At 51.4% G+C, this 26,604-nt stretch overlaps 1 protein-coding gene across 2 annotated transcripts in view; it reads right to left on the reverse strand.

Moving 5' to 3' along the window:
• The window catches only part of PCGF3 (polycomb group ring finger 3), a 50,070-nt gene extending 24,576 nt beyond the window's left edge, over positions 1-25,494 (reverse strand). Inside the window, exons 1-5 of one of the 2 annotated variants that reach the window (XM_053577704.1) lie at positions 25,275-25,494; positions 6,770-6,807; positions 6,034-6,174; positions 3,788-3,905; positions 2,883-2,979 (exon numbers count right to left, since the gene is read on the reverse strand). In XM_053577704.1, the coding sequence (XP_053433679.1) occupies positions 2,883-2,979; positions 3,788-3,896 (206 nt within the window). In that variant the 5' untranslated portion in view covers positions 3,897-3,905; positions 6,034-6,174; positions 6,770-6,807; positions 25,275-25,494. Of the gene's footprint in view, positions 1-2,882; positions 2,980-3,787; positions 3,906-6,033; positions 6,175-6,769; positions 6,808-25,274 lie in introns of those variants that run through there. The other variant, XM_053577703.1, reaches the window with a different exon arrangement.
• Positions 25,495-26,604: the final 1,110 nt, after the last annotated feature.

Below are 26,604 nucleotides of genomic sequence, written 5' to 3' on the forward strand. Positions count from 1 at the left end.
CATTTCTTTAAAAAGAAAGAGCTGTGAAGGCTGTTCCTGGGATACAGCCATACCCTTGTATGCCCAAACTAGGAATGTCTAAATAACTAACAAATGATTGGCTTTTATAAAATTTACAGAAATTCAGCACCTGGTGCCAGTCACAGCGACCACCCATGGGCAAAAAGCCACTGTGAGTGACTAGGGCCCTGTCAGACTGTCAGCTGCCACTTCCAGGAAGGGTTCTGAGTCCTGGTGGCTACCAGGCACTGAAGGTCTCAGGTGATCAGCAAGCAGGGCACTCACCCAAGATGCACAACGCAGAGCACAGCCAGTACACTTGCACCCACTCCCTGTGGGTGACTCCCACACACGCACTGAGAACAGTGGCCTTCCAGGTACATTGTGCCCTCAATGCTTTCTGCTGTCCCCCACCCTGGCTCTTTCTAAAACTGGTCTGAAACAGGAGAGGGCGCTGGGTATTCAGGCCCTCTCACAAGGAGAGGGCACTGGGTATTTGGGCCCCAACTGACTGTGGCCAAGCTTTGCTGCTGGCTGGGGTCCAGTGTGGGGGGTTGGGAAGTGGGGGCAGGCAGGTGGGGGCCTTTTCTCAGGGACAGTGTAGATGACCATGTCATCGTGGCCAGCAGGGTTACAGTGCAGACCAAATGCTGCACCCCTTATCACCACTGGCCCTGGGGTCTTTGCCAAACCCTATGGACTAAGGACCTATATGGGGCAATTCTCCCACCGTGACCCTAGCCCTGGTCTGCACTGTCCTAGCCCATGTCCTGAAATGTAAATGCCTAAGTGCAGCAAGCTTAACCATGCTTGGCCTTGGCAATACCACCTTGGCCAGCTCTGGGAGGGGCAGAATTAGCAGAGAGGCCAGTGTGGGCAAAGCTACATCTGGAACAAAGGCCACCCACACGCACGAGGGCTATGAAGGCTGCGCCTGGGATGCATCCAGAGAAAAGCAGAGAAAGAGCCACCATGGAGGTTGCACTCCCCAGCAGGACACACATCTGTACCCAGCCCCGCCGCCCTGCCTGCCATAAGGTGGCTCATCAGCCACCTCGTAGACACATCAGAGAGAGCTCTCGAAAGGCCTGAGACAAGGGGTGGAGCCCAACCCCTGATGACCCAAGCCACAGACCCCAAGGCCCTTGTACCTGCCCTGTCCCACCCCACCTGACCCCACCCCTACATGGGCTCCACCAGACCCACTGCTGCTCCCTGCACCAGCCCTGCCTGATACCCCCACTGCATTCTCTGTGCATGACAGTCTATGCCTGTGATAAGAGAGTCTCGGATGATGACAAGAGCATCTGGCCCCTAAGACAGCCCCCGTCCCACCATCCCAGAGTGTGGGGGCTGCCAGATCTTTGCACCCTACACAAGGAGAACAGTCTCCTCAGGCTGTCTATCCCCGACCAGTGTGAAGCCCCTTACCAATTCCTGCCTCGGTAATTCATGTGCAGAAGCCCCCCGAAGCTCTGCACAACTGCACCCCAGAACAGGTGTACACACAATGACTAGTAGGACCCAGAACTCCAGAGCAGAACCGCAACTGGCAGAAGTATGATGTGCCCTGCAGACAGCCACCACAGTGCCTGCCCGAGCAGCCAGGCAACACCCGGGGAGATGCCTGAGCTCACACACAGTGCGTGGTGGGAGGAGATGCCCACAGAGCCACCTCTAAGCCACATACTGTGCAGGACACGGAGTGCAGGAAGGTGGGCCTCTTGCCACAGGAAGTTGGGACTGTGCGCCAGGGCCGCCAGTGAAGGGAACAAGCGGGCACAGGGGGATACCCAGAGCAGCAGCACACTGAGAACCAAGTGGGACATACTGCCACAGGGTCTTCTCCAGGGATGCTGTCAGCTTAGATGGTGCACACTGCAGGGACCCATCAAAGGAGCAGGGCACATAGGAAACATGTGGGTCCCATACCAGAAAGCTGGGAGACAGTGAAGCCAAGAGATGCTGGCTGGGGGGGCGGCGCCTGTGGCTCAGTGAATAGGGCGACGGCCCCATATACTGAGGGTGGTGGGTTTGAACCCAGCCCCGGCCAAACTGCAAAAAAAAAAAAAAAAAGAGATGCTGACTGGGGGGCGGTGGAGGTGGAGGCATCTTCTGAGCACAGGTGGTTTTCATTTGTTGGCCTTGCAGTGGCCTCTCCCTGGTGATGCTCTAAGCCAGGCGTCCTCAAACTTTTTAAACAGGGGGCCAGTTCACTGTCCCTCAGACCATTGGAGGGCCGGACTATAGTTTAAAAAAAAACTATGAACAAATTCCTATGCACACTGCACATATCTTATTTTGAAGTAAAAAAACAAAATGGGAACAAATACAATCCCACCACCTCATGTGGCCCGAGGCCGTAGTTTGAGGACCCCTGCAAGCTATTCATGGGCTTCTAAACTGTGTATGGGATAAATTTATGCCTCTCTTCCTTCAAGACTTGTCTCCAGAATTCTCTCTGGTCCCCTGGCGTGGTGTGGGCAGCACATCTCTGCAAACCTGGCAAACCCAAGAGCCATTTCACAGCCTGTGGGCAAACCACTCAGTCTGCCCGGCTGGCCCAGGTCAGGGCCCGTCACTGCCCAGGAGCAGTGCTGGCATGGGGGTGAGGCCCACCTGCTGACACCCAGGGCAGCCAGGCCCCAGGGTCCACCTGCTCTATGGCAGGAAGAGGGCTGCTCTCCATGCCAAAGTTCACTTCAGCAGACTTCCTGTGACACTTGTAAACTGAGCTTTATCTTATGCTTCCTCAGCTTGGCAACCCTAGCCCGGTGAGCAGTAGACGCAGGTGCCACAGTGCGGGCCAAGGCGCCTTGGCCAGGGTAGCTGCAATGCACCGTGACTGGGATGCATGCTCACTGGGATGCAGCAGCACTTACCCGATGTACTGCAGCGGGTGGCTCTGGTGGATCACGATCCGACAGGTTGGGCAGGTGTTATTCTCTTCCAAATACTTCACCAGGCAACTCCGGCAGACTGTTACCAAAAGCACGTGCGTTAGAAAGTTAAAACCCAGGCTGAAGATAAGCTTTGTGCCCTGTGCTTGCTGAACATGAGGAGGCAGACACAGCTGCTGCTGAGGGTCTCCCTGAGCAGGAATGGGTCTGCCACCTGGACAGCTGCCATGCTCAGCACTTGGGCTGAGGAAACTGTGGGTGGAAAACTTAAAAGGAAGAGCTGGGGGGATCAGAACACGGGACAACAAAACTAGATAAAATTCAATGAAAATAAACATATAAAATTATGCCCACCAATATGTAAAAATATAACTAACTTTAAAACAAAAATTCCATAAAAATGTGTAAATATTTTATTTTCTAAAGTGGAAAACACAATAAAAACCATCTGTTATAAGTATCTAATTTACTTTAATGACCCTGTTTAAGCAAAATGCTTCTCAGCAATCGTCAGACCGACACACTTAGGTTGTGTGCCCTGCCAGCGCTCTGCTCAGACTACAGCCTCACGGGGGCTGCAGATCTGCCTACCCCCCAGGCTGCCCAGGCCCCTGCACACACTGTGTCTTCACTGGGGGAGGAAGGAACCAGTTCTATCCAGAACATTTAAGGAGTTTACATGCAGGGCTGAAAGGCCAGCACCGCTCCCTGTCAGAAGCGGGTACCCTGCTTCATACCACACTCAGACCACACATGGGTTCCCAGGCAACCCCACCCCATCCATGGGAGCCACCTAGGGCTTCTCAACGTGCAGCCATCTGTCTGAATTGTCCTCGAGCCCTGCTTGTAGAGCACAAGCGGAAGCTGCCCCGCCCACAGTCACATACACGTGTGCAGACACTCCGTCACCGTGGTTGCGTCGATGAGGTACCCGCTGCACAGGCGGCAGGTGATGTGGGCGTTGATGTCCCACAGCCTGACCTTCCTGGTCAGCATCTTTGGCTCCTGCAGAGAAAAGCACACAGGGGTTGGTCAGTGCCTGTGAGGACCCAGGCACCACCACTCTCCCAGGATGTCGTAGGCAGCAGCCATCCAGCCTAAGGCCCCTCATTGCCCCAGGGCCCTGGCTCCCATGCTCCACAGCCTCCTTTCTGCTACTGTAAGCTCTGGTGAGGAGGCGCCTCTTCCAGCAACCCACCGAGGACAGCTCAGGGGTCTGTCCTCCATGAAGGTGGCAGGAGAGGGAGAAGCAGACTGGGCTGCCAGCCAGGGGCATGAATGAGGCACCTGCCCTCAGCTCAGCAGACTGGCTCCACAGACTCCAGGACTGGCCCAGAGCCCAAGTGTGCATGCTGCAGCCTCAAGGCCCTCACTCCACCCGCTTCATGGACCACGCTTCTCAGAACTTCTACTCTGTCCATCTAGGGCACATGGAAGTGGTGACTCATAGTGCCTGGTGGAGGATAACCCCTGCCCTGGAGAACTACTGCTGGCCACGTCCCTTGACCACCAGGGCCTACAGGAAAACACAAGGGCCATGGCAAGGAAGCCGTGCTCCCACTGTTGCTGTCACCGTGAACCCACAGGGCCTGGTCTGTGGTGCCGGAATATGAGGAAACCTTCATTTCTAGCATCATCTGTGACAGGCATATAGCTGTGACCCCTGCTATTGCACTCACGAGGCCACTTGGTACAGCCATTACTGCCTGTCCACTGAGTCCAGGTGTACTGACCACCACACACACTGCTTTAGCACCACAACATGATAATCCCAGCCCTGCTCTCACCAAGGCCCCATCATGCAAGTGGAAGTGAGAGGCCACTCCCAATGCCTTGGCCAGGTGGGCTAAGGGCATCTCCCTAGGCAGCACATGCTCACCACTCAATGTCACAGATCTTCCACAGGCAGACCTGCCCCTCTGGGCCCCCAGGAGATATGTCCTCTATAGAGGACCCGGAAGGTGGTTCCGCTGATAGAAAAAGAGCTGGAGCTAGAGGGGAGGTGGGACAAGTCCTATAGCGCTGGGGCCACTCCTGGGGCACATGACTTATACACTATTGCTGGTCTGTCCACTCAGTGGACAGGACCCCTCCTCGGCAGCACAGGGCACACGCAGCCAGCTCCTGGTCTCTCTGCGAACTGTCAACGAGGAACCAGCAACTGTGACTGATCCAGAGATGGACAGATAGGGGGTTTAGCATGAACCTAGAGAGCCCCATGGTGCGTGGGGCCTTCTGGGAGCACAGACAAGAGTCCACAGGGGAACAAAGATGCTCCCACGTCCACAGGGAGATGGACAAACAAGGGGCAATCTTCCTTGCAGAAGAATGTGAGCTGGTCAGTGCAGGTGCAATGACAGGCTAGAAAGCCTCCAGGTACCAGGACAAGTACAGGCTGCTTTCTGCAGGGTGAGACTGTCAAGGGAGAGGGTGCCATCAACTCTTATGTGTCCCTACCACATGGCTGTTCAACACAGGAGAGACAGTGACTCGGGTGGAGATGACTCCAGGGACACCTCCATGACCAAGTGACCATCGTCAGAAGCCAGGTAACCACAGATACTCCCAGAAAGAACTCAGCCTCCCCTAGGGGCTTCCTGCCAAAAGCACACAGCACAGCTTGCCCCCGGGGAACCAGACAAGCCCCAAGCAGGGCTGGCTGCCCTTAACAGTGTCACAGTCACAGAGACAAGGATGGCCACAGTGCTGGCTCAGGGCTATTCCCGACCAGACACCCACCTGGCCTGAGGCTGGTGCCCTCAAGCTTGGGGGCTGCTCACCAAGGGAGAAGTGATATCTATCTTCAGGCCCCCTGTTACACAGGCTGAGGGAGGCATGTCCCTTCAGGGCAAACACTCACAGCTTTCACTACTACAAAGGCCTCCAGCACGGCAGCCCCTGCACAGTAGTGTGCCCCTGACACAGGGTCCTCTGCACAGCATGGGGCCATCCAGAGCTGAGGCCCTCATATCCTGATCTACCTCCGACTCTCAAAGGGAGGAGGACATACGTTAGGACTACCAGGAACATTTAGCAGAGAAATACATCCTGCACCACGAGGCTTCTCGCAATCGCTACTCCACCCCACAGTGCAGACCAGCGGCATTGCAGCAGGGGCAGAGGGCAGGCTCACCTCCTCTAGACGTCTGCCTGTCCGTCCCTCTGCGGGGGCATGGGGGCTTCAGGCCACCACTCCAGCGCAATGCTCCTGCCTCACTCCACACTCCGGCCCACAGCTGCACCGTCCTCTTGGACCCTGCTCTCTGTCCATTTTCTGACACAGAAACCGGATCTATTATTTCATGTCATGTCACATGTGCCTGCTACAATCCCATCGTGAAGTTCTTTATTTTTTTTATTTTTTTTTGATGCAGAGTCTCATTATGTTGCCCTCGGTAGAGTGCCTTGGCATCACAGCTCACAGTAACCTCGAACTCTTGGGCTTAAGTGATTCTCTTGCCTCAGCCTCCCAAGTAGCTGGGACTACAGGCGCCCACCACAACGCCTGGCTATTTTTTTTGTTGTAATTGTCATTATTGTTTGGCAAGCCTGGGCTGGGTTTGAACCTGCCAGCTCTGTTGTATGTGGCTGGCATCCTAGCCGCTGAGCTACAGGTGCCAGGCTCCATCGTGAAGTTCTTCCTAGCATCCTTAGCAAGACTCATGTCGCAAATGGTAGAAATATTAATAAGAAGAGTATGAAGAAAGAGAAATAATTCCAGAATCAGTCATCAGACAGGATGTATGAAAGGAGATGTAAGGAACTGACTTTTTCTATGGTTATAATATACTCACAAAGTATAACTCAAGGTAAAGCTTGCCAATTCATAGGCAATGAAAGAAGAAAAAATTAGCTAAAATTGTACTTACCTGAGAATGACAGCCTGGAGCCTGCTACATGGTGAAGCCTGTGGAGAAGCACAAAACGGGGCATCAGCCACATGTGCACAGCAGGGCACACCCATACATGTGGGCCCCCACCCTGCTAGCAGCTCTGAGCCTGGATGAGCTAAACAGGTCAGCTTGTCCCCTTGATTAACGTGACCACAGAGTGACAGTGAGGGTGGGGTCTGCAGGGGCAGAGGCCACATGGCCCAGGCCCAGCTCGAGGCCTCAAAGACAACAGGAGCTCTGGGGGACACAAGGCCAGGTGGGAGCTCCCCCAGGCTGCTTTGAGCTCAGAAGAACAGGACTTAGATTGCAGAGGGCCCAGAGGGCATGGATTTTGGGGGAGGTGGATGAAGGTCAGGGCCAGGAAGAGATAGCCAGCAGCACACCCCTTTTCAGCTCAGCTAGGACGCAGCTCCTGCATCCCCATAGCCCCTCCCAGCCCTGGCATGAGGCCTCAGCAGGGATGAGGACATGATTTCTGTGTGAAAGGATGGAAAGGAGAGGCCAGAGTGATGGTGAGCAGGCCGGGGGCATGTGGGCTCCCTAAGTGACAGGTAGTGGGAGCTGAACGGGGAAGGCACTGGAACCCCAAGGTCCTCCACGCTCCCACCCAGGTGCTGGCATCTCCCCACCTTCCCACAGAGTGGACCTGGAAATGCTGTTGGAGCCAGATGCATGGGTCAGGGCTCTTGGTGGCTCAAAGATAGTGGCCAGTACAACCTGGAAACAACTGGCTGATGAACATTCATACCATGTCCATCCGAGACTCCATTTTTACTAAGTTCATCATTACTGCATTTTTATTAACTCATCCTTGAAGCTCAGTTAACTTTTACAAAAAAAAGGACGAGGGAAGGAAAGAAAAGAGCCTCCCCAGCAAGTACCAGGGAAGACTGGCAGGCATGTCTGGGGCATGAGAAGAGAAGAGAAATGGGATGAAGAGAACGAAGCCGGACCCAGGCTGGGCTTCTGGGAAGTTCTATGATGCTAGAGGCTCCCAAGTCTCTGCTGCTGAACAGGCAGTCACTGACCACTTGAACGGCAGCTGGTGAGACTGAAGACTTGGATTTTAATTTCATTTAATTAGACTGCAGCCAGGTGTTCCCAGGTGACTCTGTGTTCTTAGACTTTGGTGAGGAGACATAGATGCCCAGAGCCCACATTCTGGTGGAGAAAGACAGACAGAAGTCACAAACAAGTAAAGTACTTAGTGTGTTAAAAAGATGACAAGAACACCATTGGCACCCCAGGGGATTGGTTCCAAGACCAGCCTCTAACATCACAATCTGTGGGTGTTCAAGTCCCTGATATAAAATGCGTGACATCTAAGTGTGACCTGAATGTGACCTGTCACCTCCACTGCAAGTCACCTCTGCATCACTCCAGACACACACTGCATCCACAGCCTCAGGCATCGACCAGAGGGGCATTGAGTACTGTGAGCAGCTTCATGCCAATAAAACTCAAAGGTTTATACAAAACCACAAATTCCTAGAAAAATAATCCAGCATAATTGGGGTAAGTAGAGAAAAATCCAAAAGTTCTGTAACTATTAAGGAAACTGAAGAAGTACTCAAAGAATTTCCTTCCAAGACAACTCCAGGCCTGGAGGAGTTTCATGGTGGTTTCACCAAGTGTTCCAGGCACAGACCATCCAATGCCAAGCAAACCCTCCACAAGCGTTCACAAGCAGTGTTATCCAATGCACTGTGTGGAATGTGACACACATGGCCAACCCAACAAGGTCAGCACTGTGAGGGGATGGCAAACCTAGCAAGTCCACACATCAGTCACCCTTGGCCAGCACAGGGAGGGTCACCCGAGAATACGAGGTGGGTCTGATACACAGGGAAAATGTAATCTAAGACAAAAGGTAAAAGGAGAAAAACCATATGACCTTTCCAACAGATACATAAAAGTAACTTGATAAAATCATTATCCATTCATGATTTAAAAAATAAAAAAACCTCTTAGTACACTAAGGAAATATCTTTAACCAAAGAAGTTTAAAGGAGAAACTAACACATGTATCATCATAAACGTTCAAAGCAGCTTTACTCGTCATAGTCCCAAAGTAGACACAACCACAACGCCTCAACAAGTGAACAGATAAAATGGAGCCTATCCATCCCTTTAGCCAGCACTTCTCAGCAACTGAAATGAACAAGGGAGGATGCCCACAGCCACACAGGAGCACTGCCTGACAGGACACCAGACACAGCAGGATACAGTCACGTGTCCCCTTGGACACAGAAGGACACAGGCACATGGCCCCAACATGGAAGGACACAGTGGCGTATTCCTGACACAGAAGGATGCAGGCATGTGCCCCTCATGATAAATGCTTCTAGAAAAGGCAAAGCTGGAGGGAGGAAGCAGGTTGGGGTCCAGGCAGAGTCAGAGATGGAATGGGGCCCAAAGCTGCCAAACAATTAAACTACTGAATTTTGGTTATGTGTGAACTAAATTAAACCTCAACAAAAGGGGTATCTCACTGAAAGGTCAAAACTAATGACCAACCTAACAGAGGAAACAAACTATCCAGCAGAAGGTGATGGGGTAAACACATAGCATGTATTTACCCCTCTGAAGAGCAAACTCTCAGCACACCACCTGAGTGTGGTTTAATCAAAACAGTGGAGGCCTAAATTGTCACATCTAATTGAAGAGCCCCAAGGGACAGCAGGCTGCACGTTCTCACTCTGACCCTCTGCCTCTGTTCCTGCCAAAAACCAGACTCCATGGACTCATATAAGCTTGAAAGAGCACCTGCAGTCACGTTTGCTGCCACTTTATTACCTGTCTGCTGAAGTAGAGGGAAAAGGCCCTTCTTACCCTTTAAAACTCCAGTCATTTTTCCTCAACAGCCTGGCATTTTCACTCCTTCCTCTGTGTGCCATAGCCACTCACTCTTTCCTTCTTTCTTTCTTTCTTGGGAAAATAAACTTTGCCCTTCTTTATATTCCTCCAGCCATAAATACTAGTAGTTTCTGCCCTAACTCAGTTAAAAAAAGACAACACCACCCCTAAGTGATAGAGGTGGAAAAAAACCAAACTCCTACTTTACAACAGGCCCCAGCCCCACCCCAGGTCACCAGACTGGGGGACAGAGACTGGATGTGAGAGGCACAGAATATACCTCCAAAGATAACTTGGGTAGAGAAAAGATTTGTGAAACAGAAAGTAAAAAGTACTAACCAAGAAGAAAATTATCAGTAAAAATCGACTTCATTAAAATCAAATACACTGGGGGCGGTGCCTATGGCTCAATGGAGTAGGGTGCTGGCCCCATATGCCCAAGGTGGTGGGTTCAAACCCAGCCTCGGCCAAAAACTGCAAAAAAAAAAGAAAAACAAATATGCTGGATTATCAAAAAAACACCAAAGTGAGGGGGATGTGATGGTTCATGTCTATACTCCCAGCTACTTGGGAGGTCCAGGTGGGCACATCGCCTAAGCTCAGGTGTTCAAGACCAGCCTGAGCAATGGTGATAACCTGTCTCTACTAAAAATAGAAAAACTAGCTGGGGTTATGGTGAGCACCATAATCCCAGCTACTCAGGAGGCTGAGGCAGGAGGATTGCTTCGGCCCAAGAGTCTGAGGTTGTTGCGAGCTATGATGTCATTCTACCCAAGGTGACAAAGTGAGATCCTGTCTCAAAAAAAACCCTAAAAACATTGGAGTGGAAAAAACTACAGACTGAAAGAAAGTACCTGTAACACATCTGGACTAGGCTTGGCGGTGTAGCCCAAGGCCCATTTGTGGCTGCATAGCTCTGTGAACATCCTGTGTGCTGTCCATAACTGCTCCAAAGCAAGGCAGTTTGGGCATGGAAATGAGATTTACTATATGATCTTTCACAGAAAAAGTTTGTCAACCCCTGCTCTAGACAATAAAAAGTTTTACTAAAGAGAAATTACAAATAAACATATTTTAAAACACTTAACATTATTAGTAAACTGGGAAATGCAAATTAAAAACCCAATAAGACAGTTATTAGCCCACCATGCTGTGAGGTATTAAGCCCAGCAGCATGAGCACTAGTGAGATGGTGGCTCCTACACTGCTGGCAGCTCCCCAGGTACAGGTGATGTCCCTTCTTGGAGGCTCCAGCCCTTCAGTTGCACAGTGACCATGGGCTTCCTCAGATGACTCCTGCCAGCCCGTCTGTCACATGGTATGTGCTGGTGTCTGTGTCCTAAGGACACATTATGGCCACAGCCAACCATGACAATGGCTCGGAACCAGGTAGGTGACATGGAGGTTCATTCTGAGCCATGGAGCAGACAGTGGAGATGGCCACTGAGCCCCAGGACTGCAGCCCTGAGAGGCACTGGTGGGGCTGTGTGGCCTGCGGGAGTTCCAGGAAAGGCTGGCAGGATACTGGGGCCATACCACCCGTGACCAGCTTTCCTCACCTGCTGGATGGATGAGCACCATGTGGTGTGTCCTGGGAGATACACACGTCCTAGCACGTGTGGCTAGATAGGAAGAAGAGGGACCTCAGGTTTCTGATGGGTCAGAGAGAACAGAGTCCGTCTCCTAGTTCCTCATCACACATAAGTACGTGGCTTCCACTGTGACTCAATGGTCGGCTGGTTGGTCACAGGGGCCCCATGACTCCTGAGTGTCCAGAGGGTCAGGTGGTACTCCCTTCCTGCTGCCTCTGGGGTAAGGTCCCCCCACTCCAAGTCTAGCTGACATCTTTTCGCTAAGCCTTAATTTATCCTAATTTCCTAATATGCAGAATATTATTTTTTGTTAGCTCATTTGCACTGAAAGACTAATTATGCAGAAATTTAAATAACAATTTAAAATTAGAAAATTAAATTTCCAATAATAATTTTCGCTCTTCATGTGTTATCTATAACAACAAACCACCCATAATGCAGCCTCAGAGGCCGAAAGATAATAACTGAAAACTGTATCTGACAGCATGCTGTCCTTGTTAAAACACATCACCAAAGCTTCTTCTCTTGTAGTCTAAACATTGGGAAAAATGACCACTGTCTAGGCCAGCGTCACCAGAGGGCTGCACCCATCTAGGCACATGCTGGCTCTCAAGCAGCTGGAAAAATGTTTACTGTGTATAATTACCTAGATGTACAGATATAAATTTTATCAACACTGAAAGAATAAAACCAAAAATTTTTACAAAGTAAATAGCCAGTGACAGACCTTGAATTGTGTGGCAACTGCTGCCCCCACCTTGACCCAGGGACATGGGCGCTCTGCCCTCTGCATGTCATGCACAGTGGTGCTGACTCGCACGACACTCTGTGCTGTCCACAGTGGTGGACACAGCCGACTGAGCCTCCGCCTGGGGTCTGTGTGGCTATGGAACTGCATCTTGACTGTGCTGAAGGCCATGGTGCCCTGTTGCCTGAAACCAACATCGCTTGTGCACTGAAGGCCTGGAAACCCAGAGCATCACAGATTTCAGCTGCAATGACTTTCATCTTTCCAGGGCTGACAACTGCCTGTCCCGGGGGCCTTCAGGTTGTCACTGGCTAGCAGAAGTTCCCTCATGGACAACAAGCAGAGACTGTCGCACTCAGATGCCTTGAGAACTGACACTGCTTCCTCCTGGATCAGGAGTCTACTGTGTACTAGCAGAGCTACCTACGGGGCCCCCACCACCCCCACCGCTCACTGCTGGGGAGCGACATGAATCTGTAGGGCCCCAGGGAGGACCCTGAGCTGCACACAGCCCCCCTGGATGCACCCCACGTGCTTCTTTCTGCTGCTGCCTATGCCGTGTCCTCACCCTGGAACAGACTGTGGCCGTGATGCTGAGTCCTTCTGGTCAATCACCCAACCTGGGAGTGTGTAGGGGTCCCTGATTCACTTCACACACCAGAAATGCATCACACCTATGATGTCACCCACCCCCATGTGCATTGGGCCTTGTGCTGCCACAGCCCCACCTATCCCATGTCTTGGCCACACCAGGTCAGCCATGGGCCCACCATACCCCGTCAGTAGCTTCTGCAGATCTTCTATGGAATCAGGTCTAAAAAGCCCATCTCCTATGGGGAAAGGGCCAAGGAAGGGGAAGGGAGGGGGGAGGTTAAGAGGGAAGGGAGGGTAATGGGTGGGGCCACACCTACGATGCATCTTAGAATGGGTACAGGCAAAACTTGCTAAATGCAGAATACAAATGCCTACATACAGTAACTAAGAAAATGCCATGAAGGGCGGCGCCTGTGGCTCAGTTGGTAAGGCGCCGGCCCCATATACGGAGGGTGGCAGGTTCAAACCCGGCCCCGGCTGAACTGCAACCAAAAAATAGCCGGGCGTTGTGGCGGGCGCCTGTAGTCCCAGCTACTTGGGAGGCTGAGGCAAGAGAATCGCTTAAGCCCAGGAGTTGGAGGTTGCTGTGAGCTGTGTGATGCCACGGGACTCTACCGAGGGCCATAAAGTGAGACTCTGTCTCTACAAAAAAAAAAAAGGAAAATGCCATGAAGCTTACGTTGAACAGTTTGATGAGAATATTTCAGATTGTATATGAAACCAGCACATTGTACCCCTTGATTGCACTAATGTACACAGCTACGATTTAACAATAAAATTAAATAAATAAATAAAAAATAAAAAGCCCATCTCAGGACCCTTCCCCACCCCGGTAGAAGTGACCAATGCCTGATGCCCATGCAGGTCCCCCCAACACTGCCCAGACCCTTTGTCCCAAGTCTCTCGTGTCCTGGGCACTCCCATTTAGCCTCCCCATTTCACATTTTCCCTCCACATAGCTCCATCTCAATACTTCCTTGAACTCCAAGTGTAGACGTCCACCTCTGAGAAATCAGACTGCCTGTACCTTGGAGGACACTTGGTACCCACCCCTCAAGTGGCTCCACTCAGCTGAGCCACCCTGACAATACCACTTGCCTCTGCCCCACCACCTCGCTTGACCTGAAAACACGAGCCTGAACAGACAAAGAGGTCTCAGAGGCCAAACCTTTTCCTACCAGTCAAGTGAGCAGCCCCCTCACTCTGCTCTTTACACATGGACCCCTAACTAGCTCTAGGACATTCTAGGGCCTAAAGTCTAGGCCCTTATAATCACTGTACTCTCTGCCCAGAACTGTGCCTCCACCACTTACATCAAATCTTTTCTCAATGTCACCTCCTCAGTTAATGCAGCAGGGACTACCATTTTAAAAAATACATGCACAGGGCGGTGCCTGTGGCTCAGCGGGTAGGGCGCCAGCCCCATATGCTGAGGGAGGTGGGTTCAAACCCGGCCCCGGCCAAACTGCAACAAAAAAATAGCCGGGCATTGTGGCGGGCACCTGTAGTCCCAGCTACTCGGGAGGCTGAGGCAAGAGAATCGCTTAAGCCCAGGAGTTGGAGGTTGCTGTGAGCTGTGTGAGGCCACGGCACTCTACCAAGGGCCATAAAGTGAGACTCTGTCTCTACAAAAAAAAAAAAACAAAAACATGCACATGTGCCTCCCATACATGAACACCACACACATGTGCACGCATGCACACACACACGTGCCAGTAAAAGCACACACACATACACACACAACTCCCCCACATACACCAGGGCTCCTCCAACCTACAATCTACTTATTTTATTCTCTACTCCTCTGCCTACATTGTAACATTAGCCCTTCAATTAGCAATATTAAAACCCAGGGCAGTGCCTGTGGCTCAAAGGGGTAGGGCACCGCCCCATATGCCGGAGGTGGCGGTTTAGTTAAAACCCAGCCCCGGCCAAAAACTACAAAAAAAAAGAAAAATTAAAACCCAAAAGAAGGACATGATAAAGTTCAGAAAAATCTTCCCAAAGGCAGAAAAAGATAGGAAATATGACAGAAAAAGATCCAAATCTAGTTAACAGGTGTTCTAGAAAGAAGAGAGAGAACTGAGAATAGGCGCTTCTGAGCACCCTTCCCCAGACAGGCACAAGCACACAAGCATTGTGACATCATCCTCTATTCCCTTTTCAGGCAACAGTCCATAAACTGGGGGGAAATCCCTAAAAGCCCTCCTCAGCTGGACGGTACCTGGGGGCACCCACAGAGGTCCAGCCTCAGCCTCCCTGTCAGCAACAATGAACTCCACAAGTCAAAGGGGCTATTTATTCAAAGTTCTGAAGAAGGATCCTTAGTAGAATTCTCTGACCAGCCACAACACTACTCAGGTATGAAAGGTAGCAAAAGCATTTTGGAGGTCTCGGGAAAAGTGCTGACACGCCCTCAAATAATGGCCCCTGCACACTGTTCACAGCAGTATGCCCAGCATGCAGATGGCATTCACACTCAGGCTAGGACAACTCTGATGACAGGTGTGAAGGGAAGAGTTAGAAGTGTCAAAAAGAGTCAGTTAAAGCACCAAGGGAGAGGGAAGGTGACTGGAAGAGACAGAGGAGGGCTGGGGTGCCAGGAGGCCCTGGGACCATGCACGTCCATCATGCAGCAGCCCAGAAGACAAGAAGCTCAGACTCACTCCCCAAGAAGGCAGAACAGGGGGCTAGAAGGCCAGACAAGGCTAGGAAAAGGCAAATGCACAAATCAACCATGTAACAGGACCCACAGGGTCACAACCCTGACGTCCATCCTCACATACAGCCTCAGTGTAACACAGAGTACTCAGGCATGACGGAGGCTATAGAGCCATGGGATGCACAGCAGGAAGCGGCTGGGGACTGCCCCACTGGGCATCAGAACCATGTCAGACTGAGGTCCTGCTTCCCTCCACTGTCTCCCTTTGAGCAGGAACAGCCATGACTAACCCAGCCTTTGTCAGCATGCTGGGGACACAGCTGAGCACTCGGTGGTGCGAGTGTCTAGAGACCCCCAGAGCCTTATCCACTCTGAGCTGACAGCGCCCTGGCAAGAGATCCTGGGAACCCTGGAAAGGGGGGTGTTGTATATGTTTCGCGTTGGGGAGGAATGCAAATTTGGGGGACCAGAGGGCAGACTGGTAGGCAGCACTGAGACAGCCCCAGGACATTGCCCCTAGTGTGCACATGGCCCTTCCCAGGATTTGAGCACTGACCAGGTACTGCTGTATAGTGGGCTCTGAAGGTATATAATTAGGGTCCCAAATGGCTGACTTATTGTAGGAGTATCCAGGTAGGCCTGACCTATTCACAGCCCCTCAGAAACTGAGTTCTCTCCTCTCCAGCTGAGAGCAGAAGGGGCCATCACAGGGATGGTCTCATTGGTGGTCTCACTGGCCTGGCAGAAAGCAACGTGCTCTAGAAATGAGTGTGGGCACCTGGCAAGAAATTAGGGCTGCATCTAGGAACTAAGAGTGGTCCCAGTTGACAGCTGATAAAAAAGTAGACCTCAAAGGCTGGTTGTGGTGGCTCATGCCTATAATACTAGCACTCTGGAAGGCCAAGGCAAGTAGATCACCTGAGGTTATAGGCATGTGGTGGCTCATGCCTATAATACTAGCACTCTGGAAGGCCAAGGCAAGTAGATCACCTGAGGTTACGAGTTTGAGCCCAGCCTGAACCAGAGTAAGACCTCGTCTCTAAAAATAGCCAGGTGTTGTGGCAGGTGCCTCACCTGTAGTCCCAGCTACTCAGGAGGCTGAGGCAAGGGGATCAAGGAGCCCCAGAGTTTGAGGTTGCTATGAACTATGATGCCACGACATCTACTGAGGGTGACAAAGTGAGACTCTGTCTCCAAAAAAACAAAAAAAAAGTGGACCTCAGTCTGATAATCACAGTAAATAGCCCCCCCACAATCCCCAGCCCAGAGAGCTCAGAAGAGGGCCAGAGTCCCAGAAGGGAGCAGCAGCCTGGTAAGGGCTGTGCCCAGACTTTTAACCTATGAAAGCATGAGCTAGTGAATGTCCTTTTAGGCCACTGAGTTCCTGGCATTCAAAAACAAGTTTAAAAGAAAAAATGACCAGTTTTCCAAACATGTGAAATACAAGGTGGTTACCAACTATGATAACATTTTTTAAGTTGTCTAATTAACATTGTAAAATCAAGTCTGGCCTTGCAGAGCAGCGTGACACAGCATGAAGGCCCCTGCTGGATGCCCTCACATTGAAACTGGACTTCCCATCCTCCAGAACTGTGTGAAATAAATTTCTTTTTCCGTATAAATTACCCAACCAGTAGTATTGTTACAGCAACATAAAATGAATTAGCAAAACTATTCTGCTTCTTTTTTTTTTTTTTTGAGATAGTCTCACTGTTGCCCTCAGTAGAGTGCCAGGGCATCATAGGTTGCACCAACCTCAAACTCTTGGGCTCAAGAGGTTCTCTTGCCTCTGCCTCCCCAGTAGCTGGGACTACGGGTGCCCACCACAACGCCTGGCTATTTGTGGAGATGAGATCTCACTCTGGCTCAGGTTGGTCTCTAACTTGTGAGCTCAGGCGATTCACCCACCTTGACCTCCCAGAGTCCTAGGATTACAGGCATGAGCCACCGCACCCAGCCTAGAAAACTTTTTTTTTTTGACAGTCTATGTCACCAGTAGAGTACCATGGTGTCACAGCTCACAGCAACCTCAAACTCTTGGGCTTACGTGATTCTCTTGCCTCAGCCTCCCAAGTAGCCGGGACTACCGGTGCCTGCCACAACGCCTGGCTATATTTTTGTTGTAGTTGCCATTGTTGTTTGGCAGACCTGGCCATTTTTGAACCCGCCAGCCAAGGTGTATGTGGCTAGCGCCCTAACCACTGAACTACAGGCACCGTGCCTAGAAAACTGTTTACTAAACATGTGGCAGAGTGGCGCCTGTGGCTCAGTGAGTAGGGTGCCAGCCCCATATACCGAGGGTGGCGGGTTCAAACCCAGCCCCCGGCCAAACTGCAACAAAAAAATAGCTGGGCGTTGTGGCGGACGCCTGTAGTCCCAGCTACTAGGGAGGCTGAGGCAGGAGAATCACGTAAGCCCAAGAGCTGGAGGTTGCTGTGAGCCGTGTGACGCCACGGCACTCTACTGAGGGCAGTATTTCTACAAAATAAAAAAAATAAACAAGTGGCAGAGGCTGGGTCTAAAAGCTCTTTCTATGAACTGAACTGCATCCCCGATTCTTGTGGTGAATCCCTATCTCCCATCCCCCAGTGTGATAGTATGTGGAGGTGTGGTCTTGGGGAAGTGACTAAAGTAAGAAGAGTTCATGACAGTGGGCCCTATGATGAGATTAGGTCCCTAGAAGATGAGGAAGAGGTCCCTGCCATGAGGATACCCAAGAAGGCAGCTGTAGGCAAGCCCGGAAAAGAGCCCTCACAGGACCAAATCTGCCAGTGGACAATGGGACTTCCTGCTGCCTATGCCACCCCATCTGTGGGATTCCGTTTTGGCAGCCTGCACTGACCAGGACACCCTCTTCAGATTCCTGGTGTCTGTTTTCTTCACTGGGCTGCCTTTAAGGAGAGGACAGAGAAAAGGAAATGCTGCCCGCCATTCTAGCATCTCCAGGTAGGAGTGAGCAGCTATTTTGTGGGAAGGACAGTCATGCACTCATTTATCCTTCTACAAACTCTGCTAAAAGCATATCTGACACACCCCTGTGTGCCCATGGTAAACAACAAAATGGCCAAAGAAAGGAACACTTACAGGAGAGAAATGAAGAGAGGGTCTAATGGTTCACCCCTGCAATAGTGTGATGAAGGCAGAGGAGGTCTTTCCAGGCTTGACCGGAGGCACAGTCGGCCCAGAGGCCTGGGAGTCAGGGGAGAAGTATGCCCCCATGAGATGAGAGGTGTGGACCGGCACCGTGACCCTAACCCCAACCACGACTGCAAGACAATAGGCACTCACAGCTGCCACCAAGTTCCTTGCCAACCACAAGTCCCAGCCAGCCCTTCCCTTTAGTTAATACAATACTCAGGGAACAGAAAGGTTAAATAACACTACAAGGAAGGTATCAGATAAATCCAGAATGTGACAAAAGCCTGGAAAACTCACTGTGGCAGGAGAGATACTAAACTCATAGGATGACACTAACGGAACAAGACACCCCACACGACACTGGGACCTGGCTATGTAGTCTGGGAATCATGACCTCCAATAGAAGGCCAGGACAAGGTCAGGACTTATGCAACTGGTTTGAGGAAAATGAGAAATACCTTCTCAGGACAACTGGAGATAACGGAAAATGCCTGGAACCTGCTCATGTGAGGCAGATCCCACAGCCCTATTCTTGGGGGCATGTTCTAAATCGCCTACGGGCATCACCAGTCTGCAAAGCCTCTCTGATGACTCAGTAACAATCGTATGTATTTAGAGAGAGGTGAAGCAAACATAGCAAAACAAAAAAGCATGGATGGAGAGAGGGCACAAGGGTGCTGCTGGAAAGACCACCTCAGACTGGTTGGCCAACAGACATAATGTATTTCTCAGCACCACAGTCTAGGGAGCCTGCTGGCAGTTCTGGAGTGTGTCAAGGGCCCATGTCCTCACAGATGGCAACTTCTCGCTGTGTCCCCACAGAACAGAGGGTGGGGTGTGTTCTGCACCACTTTTGGGACGGCAGTGGTTCCAGGGCCTGTCACCAGGTGGCCTCCCACAGGTGACAGCTCCCACGTGCTGCCTTCACCGTGGGGGTTGTGACCGCTACATATGAATTCCAGGGAAACAAAACCACAAAGAGCAGATACCCACTCTTTTTTTTTTTTTTTTGTAGAGACACAGTCTCACTTTATAGCCCTCGGTAGAGTGCCATGGCATCACACAGCTCACAGCAACCTCCAACTCCTGGGCTTAAGCGATTCTCTTGCCTCAGCCTCCCGAGTAGCTGGGACTACAGGCGCCCGCCACAACGCCCAGCTATTTTTTGGTTGCAGTTCAGCCGGAGCTGGGTTTGAACCCGCCACCCTCGGTATATGGGGCCAGCACCTTACCGACTGAGCCACAGGCGCCGCCAGATGCCCACTCTTTATTGTATAATTCTTTCATTTTTCCTTAATAAAAATTTGCATGAAGGAGTAAAGTCATTTTAAACAACAACAAAAAAAAAAAAGAAGAAAGGCTAACCCACCCTTGCCTCATACTTTCTAAATGTGACTGTGCCCTGTGCCTCCAATTCCTTGTCAGACAAATGGTGTGACCCGAGAGCAATCCTGGTGGCTTTAAAAATCAAACAGGTCTTCAGCAGTGAAGAAGAGCTTTCAGTTACTGTTTGCTAAGCACAGGCCCTCACAGCCCCCCGGGTGTCCATAAAATGCACCAGGACCCCAGATCCACACCCCCCCACAACCCACCTCCCCTGAGACCCATGTCCCCCACACCCTCATCTCCTCTGAAACCCATGTGGGACCCACAGCCCCTCCGACCTATGTAGGACTCACAACCCCCATATCTTCACCTCCCTGAGACCCACACCCCCTCAGACCTATGCAGGATCCACACCCCCCACAACCTCACCTCCTCTGAGACCCAGGCAGGCCCAATGCCCTCCCAGACACACCCCCCCCACAACACCTGTGACCCTCCTGAGACCCACAGGGGTTAGCAGGGGACTTAAAGAAGGTCCTGCACAGATTTCCACTGTTAGCCTTTCTTACTAAATATCTAGAATTTGCAAAATCTCCAGCAAATAACAATGAATTTGCAAAAAAATCCAATTAACTTCTACTTTCTAAATGTACCTAAATATAGCAGTTTTCTTCAAAAATGTAAATCAGGCTCAGCCCCTGTGGCTCAAGTGGCTAAGGTGCCAGCCACATACACCTGAGCTGGTGGGTTCGAATCCAGCCCAGACCTACCAAAGAACAATGATGGCCGCAACCAAAAAATAGTCGGGCGTTGTGGTGGTCGCCTGTGGTCCCAGCTACTTGGGAGGCAGAGGCAGGAGAATCGCTTGAGCCCAGGAGTTGGAGTTTGCTATGAGCTGTGATGCCATGGCACTCTACCCAGGGCAAAGCTTGAGGCTCTGTCTCAAAAACAAAACAAACAAACAAAAAAAACCCAAAAATGTAAATCAAGCAAACAATGGGTGGATAAGACTATAATTTCTAGGGAGTACGAGTGTCTACCAATGGGAATTTTGCTTAAGTTAAATTTTTAACTTAAGCAAAAGTTAAAAATTTTTAACTTTTAAAAATTTAGTCTACAAAACTAAATAGTCTAAGACTATTTAGACTTTTGTAGATAAGTCTACAAAAACTCATCTAGACAACATTTGCTATTGTTCATTGACATTTTGGCTTTTGTATAACTCAGTTGTGTAAGGAGAAATGTAAGAGATCAGGAAAGACAGTCTTTGTTTTTGAAAAAGACAGAGTCTCACTCTGTCGCCCTAGGAATAGAGTGACGTGGTATGATCACAGCTCACAGCAACCTCAAACTCCTGGGCTCAAGTGATCCTCCTACTTCAGCCTCCTGGTTAGCTGGAACTACAGGCACATGCCACCTTGCCCAAATAATTGTTTCTACTTTTGGTAGACTTAGCTATAGTTTTATTATTATTTTTAAAGACCTCACATTTAAAAAATTTAATCGCACACCATCAACTTACAGAATTAAAAGAATAATAGGCTGGGTGCAGTGGTTCATGCTTGTAATCCCAGCACTTTGGGAGACCAAGGCAGAAGAATCGCTTGAGGTCAGCCTCTAGGTTGTCTCACTAGACAACATAGTGAGACCCCATCTCTAAAAAAAAAAGGAAAATTAGCCAATTAGCCAGGCATGGTAGTACCTGTAGTCCCAGCTACTTAGGAGGCTGAATTCAAGGTTGCAGTGAGCTATGATGGTACCACTGCACTGTAGCCTGGATGACAGAGTAACACTCTGTCTCTAAATAACAGCAAAAAAAAAAAAAAAAAAAAGCCCCAATTTCTGAAGCACAATGAGTTGTGCAGCATTTTTGCAATATTAATAGCAAATATTACAAGGGTAATTAAAAACTAGACAAAAAATAGGAAACTGTTCCTAAATTTCATCATAGTTGAACAGTAAAAGAAAAATTACATTTTCAACTTTAAATTCAATTCTAATCATTAACCAAATAAGGCTGCAAATGAAATAATCCTGCCATTTTATACATTAAAGACTAATAGTACAGAACAAAACAAATCTTGTTTTACAAACCAAATCAAACACCCTGGATAATTTTTTTTTTTTTTTTTTGTAGAGACAGAGTCTCACTTTATGGCCCTCGGTAGAGTGCCGTGGCCTCACACAGCTCACAGCAACCTCCAACTCCTGGGCTTCAGTGATTCTCTTGCCTCAGCCTCCCAAGTAGCTGGGACTATAGGCGCCGGCCACAACGCCCGGCTATTTTTTGGCTGCAGTTTGGCCGGGGCTGGGTTTGAACCCGTCACCCTCAGTATATGGGGCCGGCGCCCTACCGACTGAACCACAGGCGCCGCCCACACCCTGGATAATTAATTACAGCTGTGGCCAACGCCCTACCTCACCCAAGCAGCTACGTGGTCCTGCAGCAGGGGGCTTCTCAGCGGTCCCCGGTACCAAGGAGACTCTGGTGGCCCCAGGAAGGGTGCCCATTGTGGCTCTGTGCCATCCCTGCAGGCCAGAGTCAGAAGGGTGCCAAGGTCCACACTTCTACTGTGGGAGCCAGGGATCAGGGGCTCTTGCTTGCAGTGGGTCCCTGGAACATGATGTCATCACCAGGGACAAATATCCAATGAGTTTCAGGATCTCACATCTTGTATAGCATTTTGAAGAAGACACAAGTAACAACTGCACTAGGTCCAAAGAAACTGGTAAAAAGATTGCTCTACATATTTAAAATGGTTAAGAAAAACTAACAAAACTGGCAAGAATAAAATGGCAAGATGCTGTGAACAACTAAAATGCTTGCATGTGAAGCTATCAAAGAATCAACACCCCAACACACCTCTGCATCTGCTGTGTTGTGGCCTTCCGGTTTACTCTGGTAGTCTAAATCATGAGGTGATTCTTAAGAATCCTATTTGTTATTTGTCTGCCTCATGTGTTGAAGTCCACAAATCACGATGATCTCAATTGCTAGAGTGATGTCGGAGGGGCTGGACTGTCATAGCTGCTTGCTCAACACACCGCTCCACACACAACTGTGTGTGTGATGTTTTTCAGGCACAAGCCCTACATGACTGAAACCCTGACAAATGCCAGGCTCAAAATACAGCACTGGGCAGCCTCTACGATGGGCCTGTGCCCCCACCTCTGCCTTGTGTGCTATGAGACCTCTTCTCCTCAAGTATGAAGGGGCCTCGTGACACACTTCTGACAAAAGAGAATGGGGCAAAAGTGATAGGATGTCCCTTCCAATAGTAGAACAAAGAGCCTACGACTTCCCTCCTGTCCCTCTTGCTTGACCACTGGCTCCTGCTGGGCTGCCCACAGAGGACCACAGGGAAGGGAACTGAGTTTGCAACCAATGGTGGCCCTCTATGTTTGCCCCCTGATGAGAGACAGCCGAGTTGTCTGAGCAAAAGGACTCCACTGAGCCACAGAAACTGTAAGATGATAACTGATCATTGGTTTAAGGCACTAAATTTTGGGGTAATTTGTTACATGGCAATATATAAATAACAAAACCCTCAGCACTATCACACCTTTAAAAATCCAAAAACCGGAAAATGAAGAGCCTAATCAAACCCGAATATTCAGTTTTGCAAGTCTTTTGCAAAATTTCAAAGTAAGTTTTTAAAATAGTAAAGGATATGTCAAGAGAACAAATTGGAAGTAAGTGTTGAGTAAAAAGGTCCCAAGTGTGGTCGCACTTGGCAAATAAAAGTTTCTAAGCTAGACCATTCAGGGACACAATTAGGTTAATATTAATATTCCATTCTATGAACTGTTAAACTGAAAACCTAACGTAGTTTTCTCCCAAGTAACCAAGAAGTGAAGTTTTGGCCCCAAAGGAAATACTAATCTGACCAGCTCAAGCTGGGAGTCCACACAGTTCACTTTCAGACCTGTCCTCCCCACAGTCAACTTCCATATGAGTTTGCAAGCCTGACGCAGGATCCTACTACAGTTGCAGCCCCGTTCTATTCCGGTTCATGCTCACTCTGCACGTGGACACACACTGCCCACTGGCCTGCCAGGCAGCCAGTTAGGGAGCTAGACCCAGGCTCACATGGTCTTGGAACACACTAGACAAAGTTCCTGGGCACACTCAGTAGACCTTCCCTAGCACAGGACAGCATATGTCACCAGCTCCTCAAGCCTTGGCAGCAGAAACACTGCACACTACTTTTCACCACCACTTCCAAAAGGAAAACAATGACAGATGAAAGACCGATTCAAAAGTTTCAGAAAAACAAAGACACCTCCCACCCCAGGACTCTCCAGCACTTTCTTTCCCCTGGCCACTGCAAACACCTCTGCATTCAGGATGGAGGGTACACTCCCATAACCTTGACAGAGGGATCAGAAGGGAAAAGTGCTGGATACTGGCCACAGGGCCAAAACAAGGAGAGGACAGCAGCCCTGGAGAAGGAACTAAAGCAGGGTAGGCACAATGCTAGTCTGAGGCATGGAGCCAGCATGAATTGGGAACCCCACTGAAATTCTGGAACCAGAAGGATAAGCCTCTATGTGCATGCCACTCAGGGTGGTATCTCTGAAGGTCGAAAGGTCCACGGATTTGGCCCAGCAACTCCTGTGGGGCTCAGATGACCAGGATCCCAGATGCCTCAGCCTTCACAGCAGGTGGGTCTCATTGAGGGGGCTGGTCAGATTCAGGGCACCTCTGGATTCCATCCCAGGGCCTCAACACCCCTTAAGTCTAATCCTGGGGTCCACATGCTTCTCAGTGACTTACTCAGGAGGCCCAGCCCTCCCAGGGACTTATCTGGACATTCCAGCTTTTATCAGGGCCCTCCTTGAGAGCTTAGCCTTCTTCACTGTGCAGACCCAGCAGCCAGACCTTGCATGACCTAACTAGGATCCTGGTCATCCTGGGGGAAGGGGCTGTCTCAGGCTCCCATTCCTTCCTGAGTGGACTTGTCCCAGAGTCTTGATCTCCCCACAGACTGGCCCTCCTGAGTGATGGTCCCAGGGTCCGGGCCCTCCTGTGACCTGTCCACGCTGTATCTTCCTCAGTGACTGGCTACAGGGCTGGCCCTTCCTAGGTGACCTGGGGTCATGGCACTCTCTGGATACTGCCAGATGCCCTGGCCCAACTCTCCTTGGTGACCCTTCCTGGGGTCCCAGCGATGCCTGGTGACCTTTCCAGGGGTTGAACGTCCCGGATGATCAGTCGTGGAGTCCTGACACTCTGTGGGTTCTGCCCAATCTCAGAGGTTAACCCCTCCTTGGTGACTGGCCCTCCCGGGGTCCAGCCCGATTGGGGGTCCTGGCCCTCCTGGTGACCTTTCCCGGGTCTGGGTCCCGGCCCTTCTCGGTGACCCTAGCCCGGGTCCAGCTTTCCCGGGGTCCGACACCCCCCAGTCGGGGACTGCCAGCCGCTCCAGGCTCCCCTGGCCAGGCCGACTGGGACGCCCGGACGCAGGCCCCGGGTTCGGAGCCTTTCGGGCCGGCACGGGCCGAGGCCGCGGCCTGAGAAGCGGACGTCTGCGGGCCCAGGCCAGGTGGGGCGTACTCACTGACCTGCGGTCTCGGGTTGCTGGCGAGCGGGGTGCACGCGGAGGCCGCGCCGGGAGGGGGAGGGGGCGCCGCTCCCTCCGGGTCCCCCGCAAGAGGAGGAGGAAAAAAACCTGTCCGGAGTTTAAAACAAAGAGGCGGAAATACCCGAATCCAGCCGAGCGCGGAGTCGGGGGCGCCGCGGTTGGAGCATGCGCGATTTGCGGCTAGACGCCCACCGAGCTGCCGAGGCGGGGGTGGGGCTGGAAAGATGGGCGTGGTCAGAGGGCGCAGGCGCGTCAGTGCAGGGCTCCGCCCAGGGACTCAGCGAGGCTTGAGGCGTGAGGGAGGGGAGGGGCCCGTGAGGCGTGGTCAGTGGAGCGGCCGGGCGGGACTGAGCTAAGGGAAGCCGGCAGGGAGTGGTCTGGGGCCGGGGGCCGATTCGCACCCTGCAGGCTCCTGCGCCCAGCCGGCTCTTCCGACCTGGGGTGACTCCCCCGGGCTGTCCGGCTTCTGTGTTGTTGCCAGTCCAGGAACAGCCGGGTGTGTGTGTGGGTGCTCTGCGAGCAGTATCGCACAAAGCCGGGGGTGCAGGAGTAGAGTGAGTTTGGGACTCCAGCTTGTAATGTCTAGAAGGGTCAACGGATGACCGGCCCTCGCGGCCGCCCTCGTGAAGAAGTCCGCCCCACAACCCCGGGCTGAGCTAGGCGGCCGGCGGGGAAGGAGGGTGGCTCGGGCCAGCCGCTGGGAGGGGACTGAGAAGGGCCGTGCGCCGCAAGGCCTAGGCCTGCACCACGTGGATGAGTTGTTGAGTGTTCACCAGCGACAGAATGCGGAGATGTGACCACAGACGACGTTTAAAGGCGTTTAGCTGCGAAGGATAGCAGTAGAGCGGGGTGGGGGTGTGTGTGTGAGAAGGCTTTTGGGGTAGGAGCTTATCTTGCTAGCGTGGCGCAAGTGGGCGGTGGGAGTGACCAGCGTTAGAGAGAGATGAGGGTTTCGGGGACTCGGGTCCGGGTGCTTGGCAGGCCCTCTGCAGGAGCCTGGACAGCCTTTCGGGGTCGTGGGTGGTAGTCCCTGATGCAGGGACCAGGAGAGGTGGGAGGCCTGAGGGTCGATGTCTGGAGTGCGCCCCAGCGTGCGCCCAGATGAAGCCGCAGACCCGACCTCTGCCACTTGCCGCTCTCCTCGATGACCTCATCTAGCCAGTAATACCCCAGATCTTGACTCTGAACCCCAGGCAACTGTGTCCAGCTACCCAGCCACGTTTCTGTTGGGATGTCTCTATGGGGCCCAACTCCACATAGCAGAAGGGCAGCTCCCCGGCCCCGGGAAGTCTGCTGTCGTCACAGCCCCC

The sequence above is a fragment of the Nycticebus coucang genome, chromosome 23 (assembly GCF_027406575.1).
Source record: "Nycticebus coucang isolate mNycCou1 chromosome 23, mNycCou1.pri, whole genome shotgun sequence".
Lineage (NCBI taxonomy): Eukaryota > Metazoa > Chordata > Mammalia > Primates > Lorisidae > Nycticebus > Nycticebus coucang.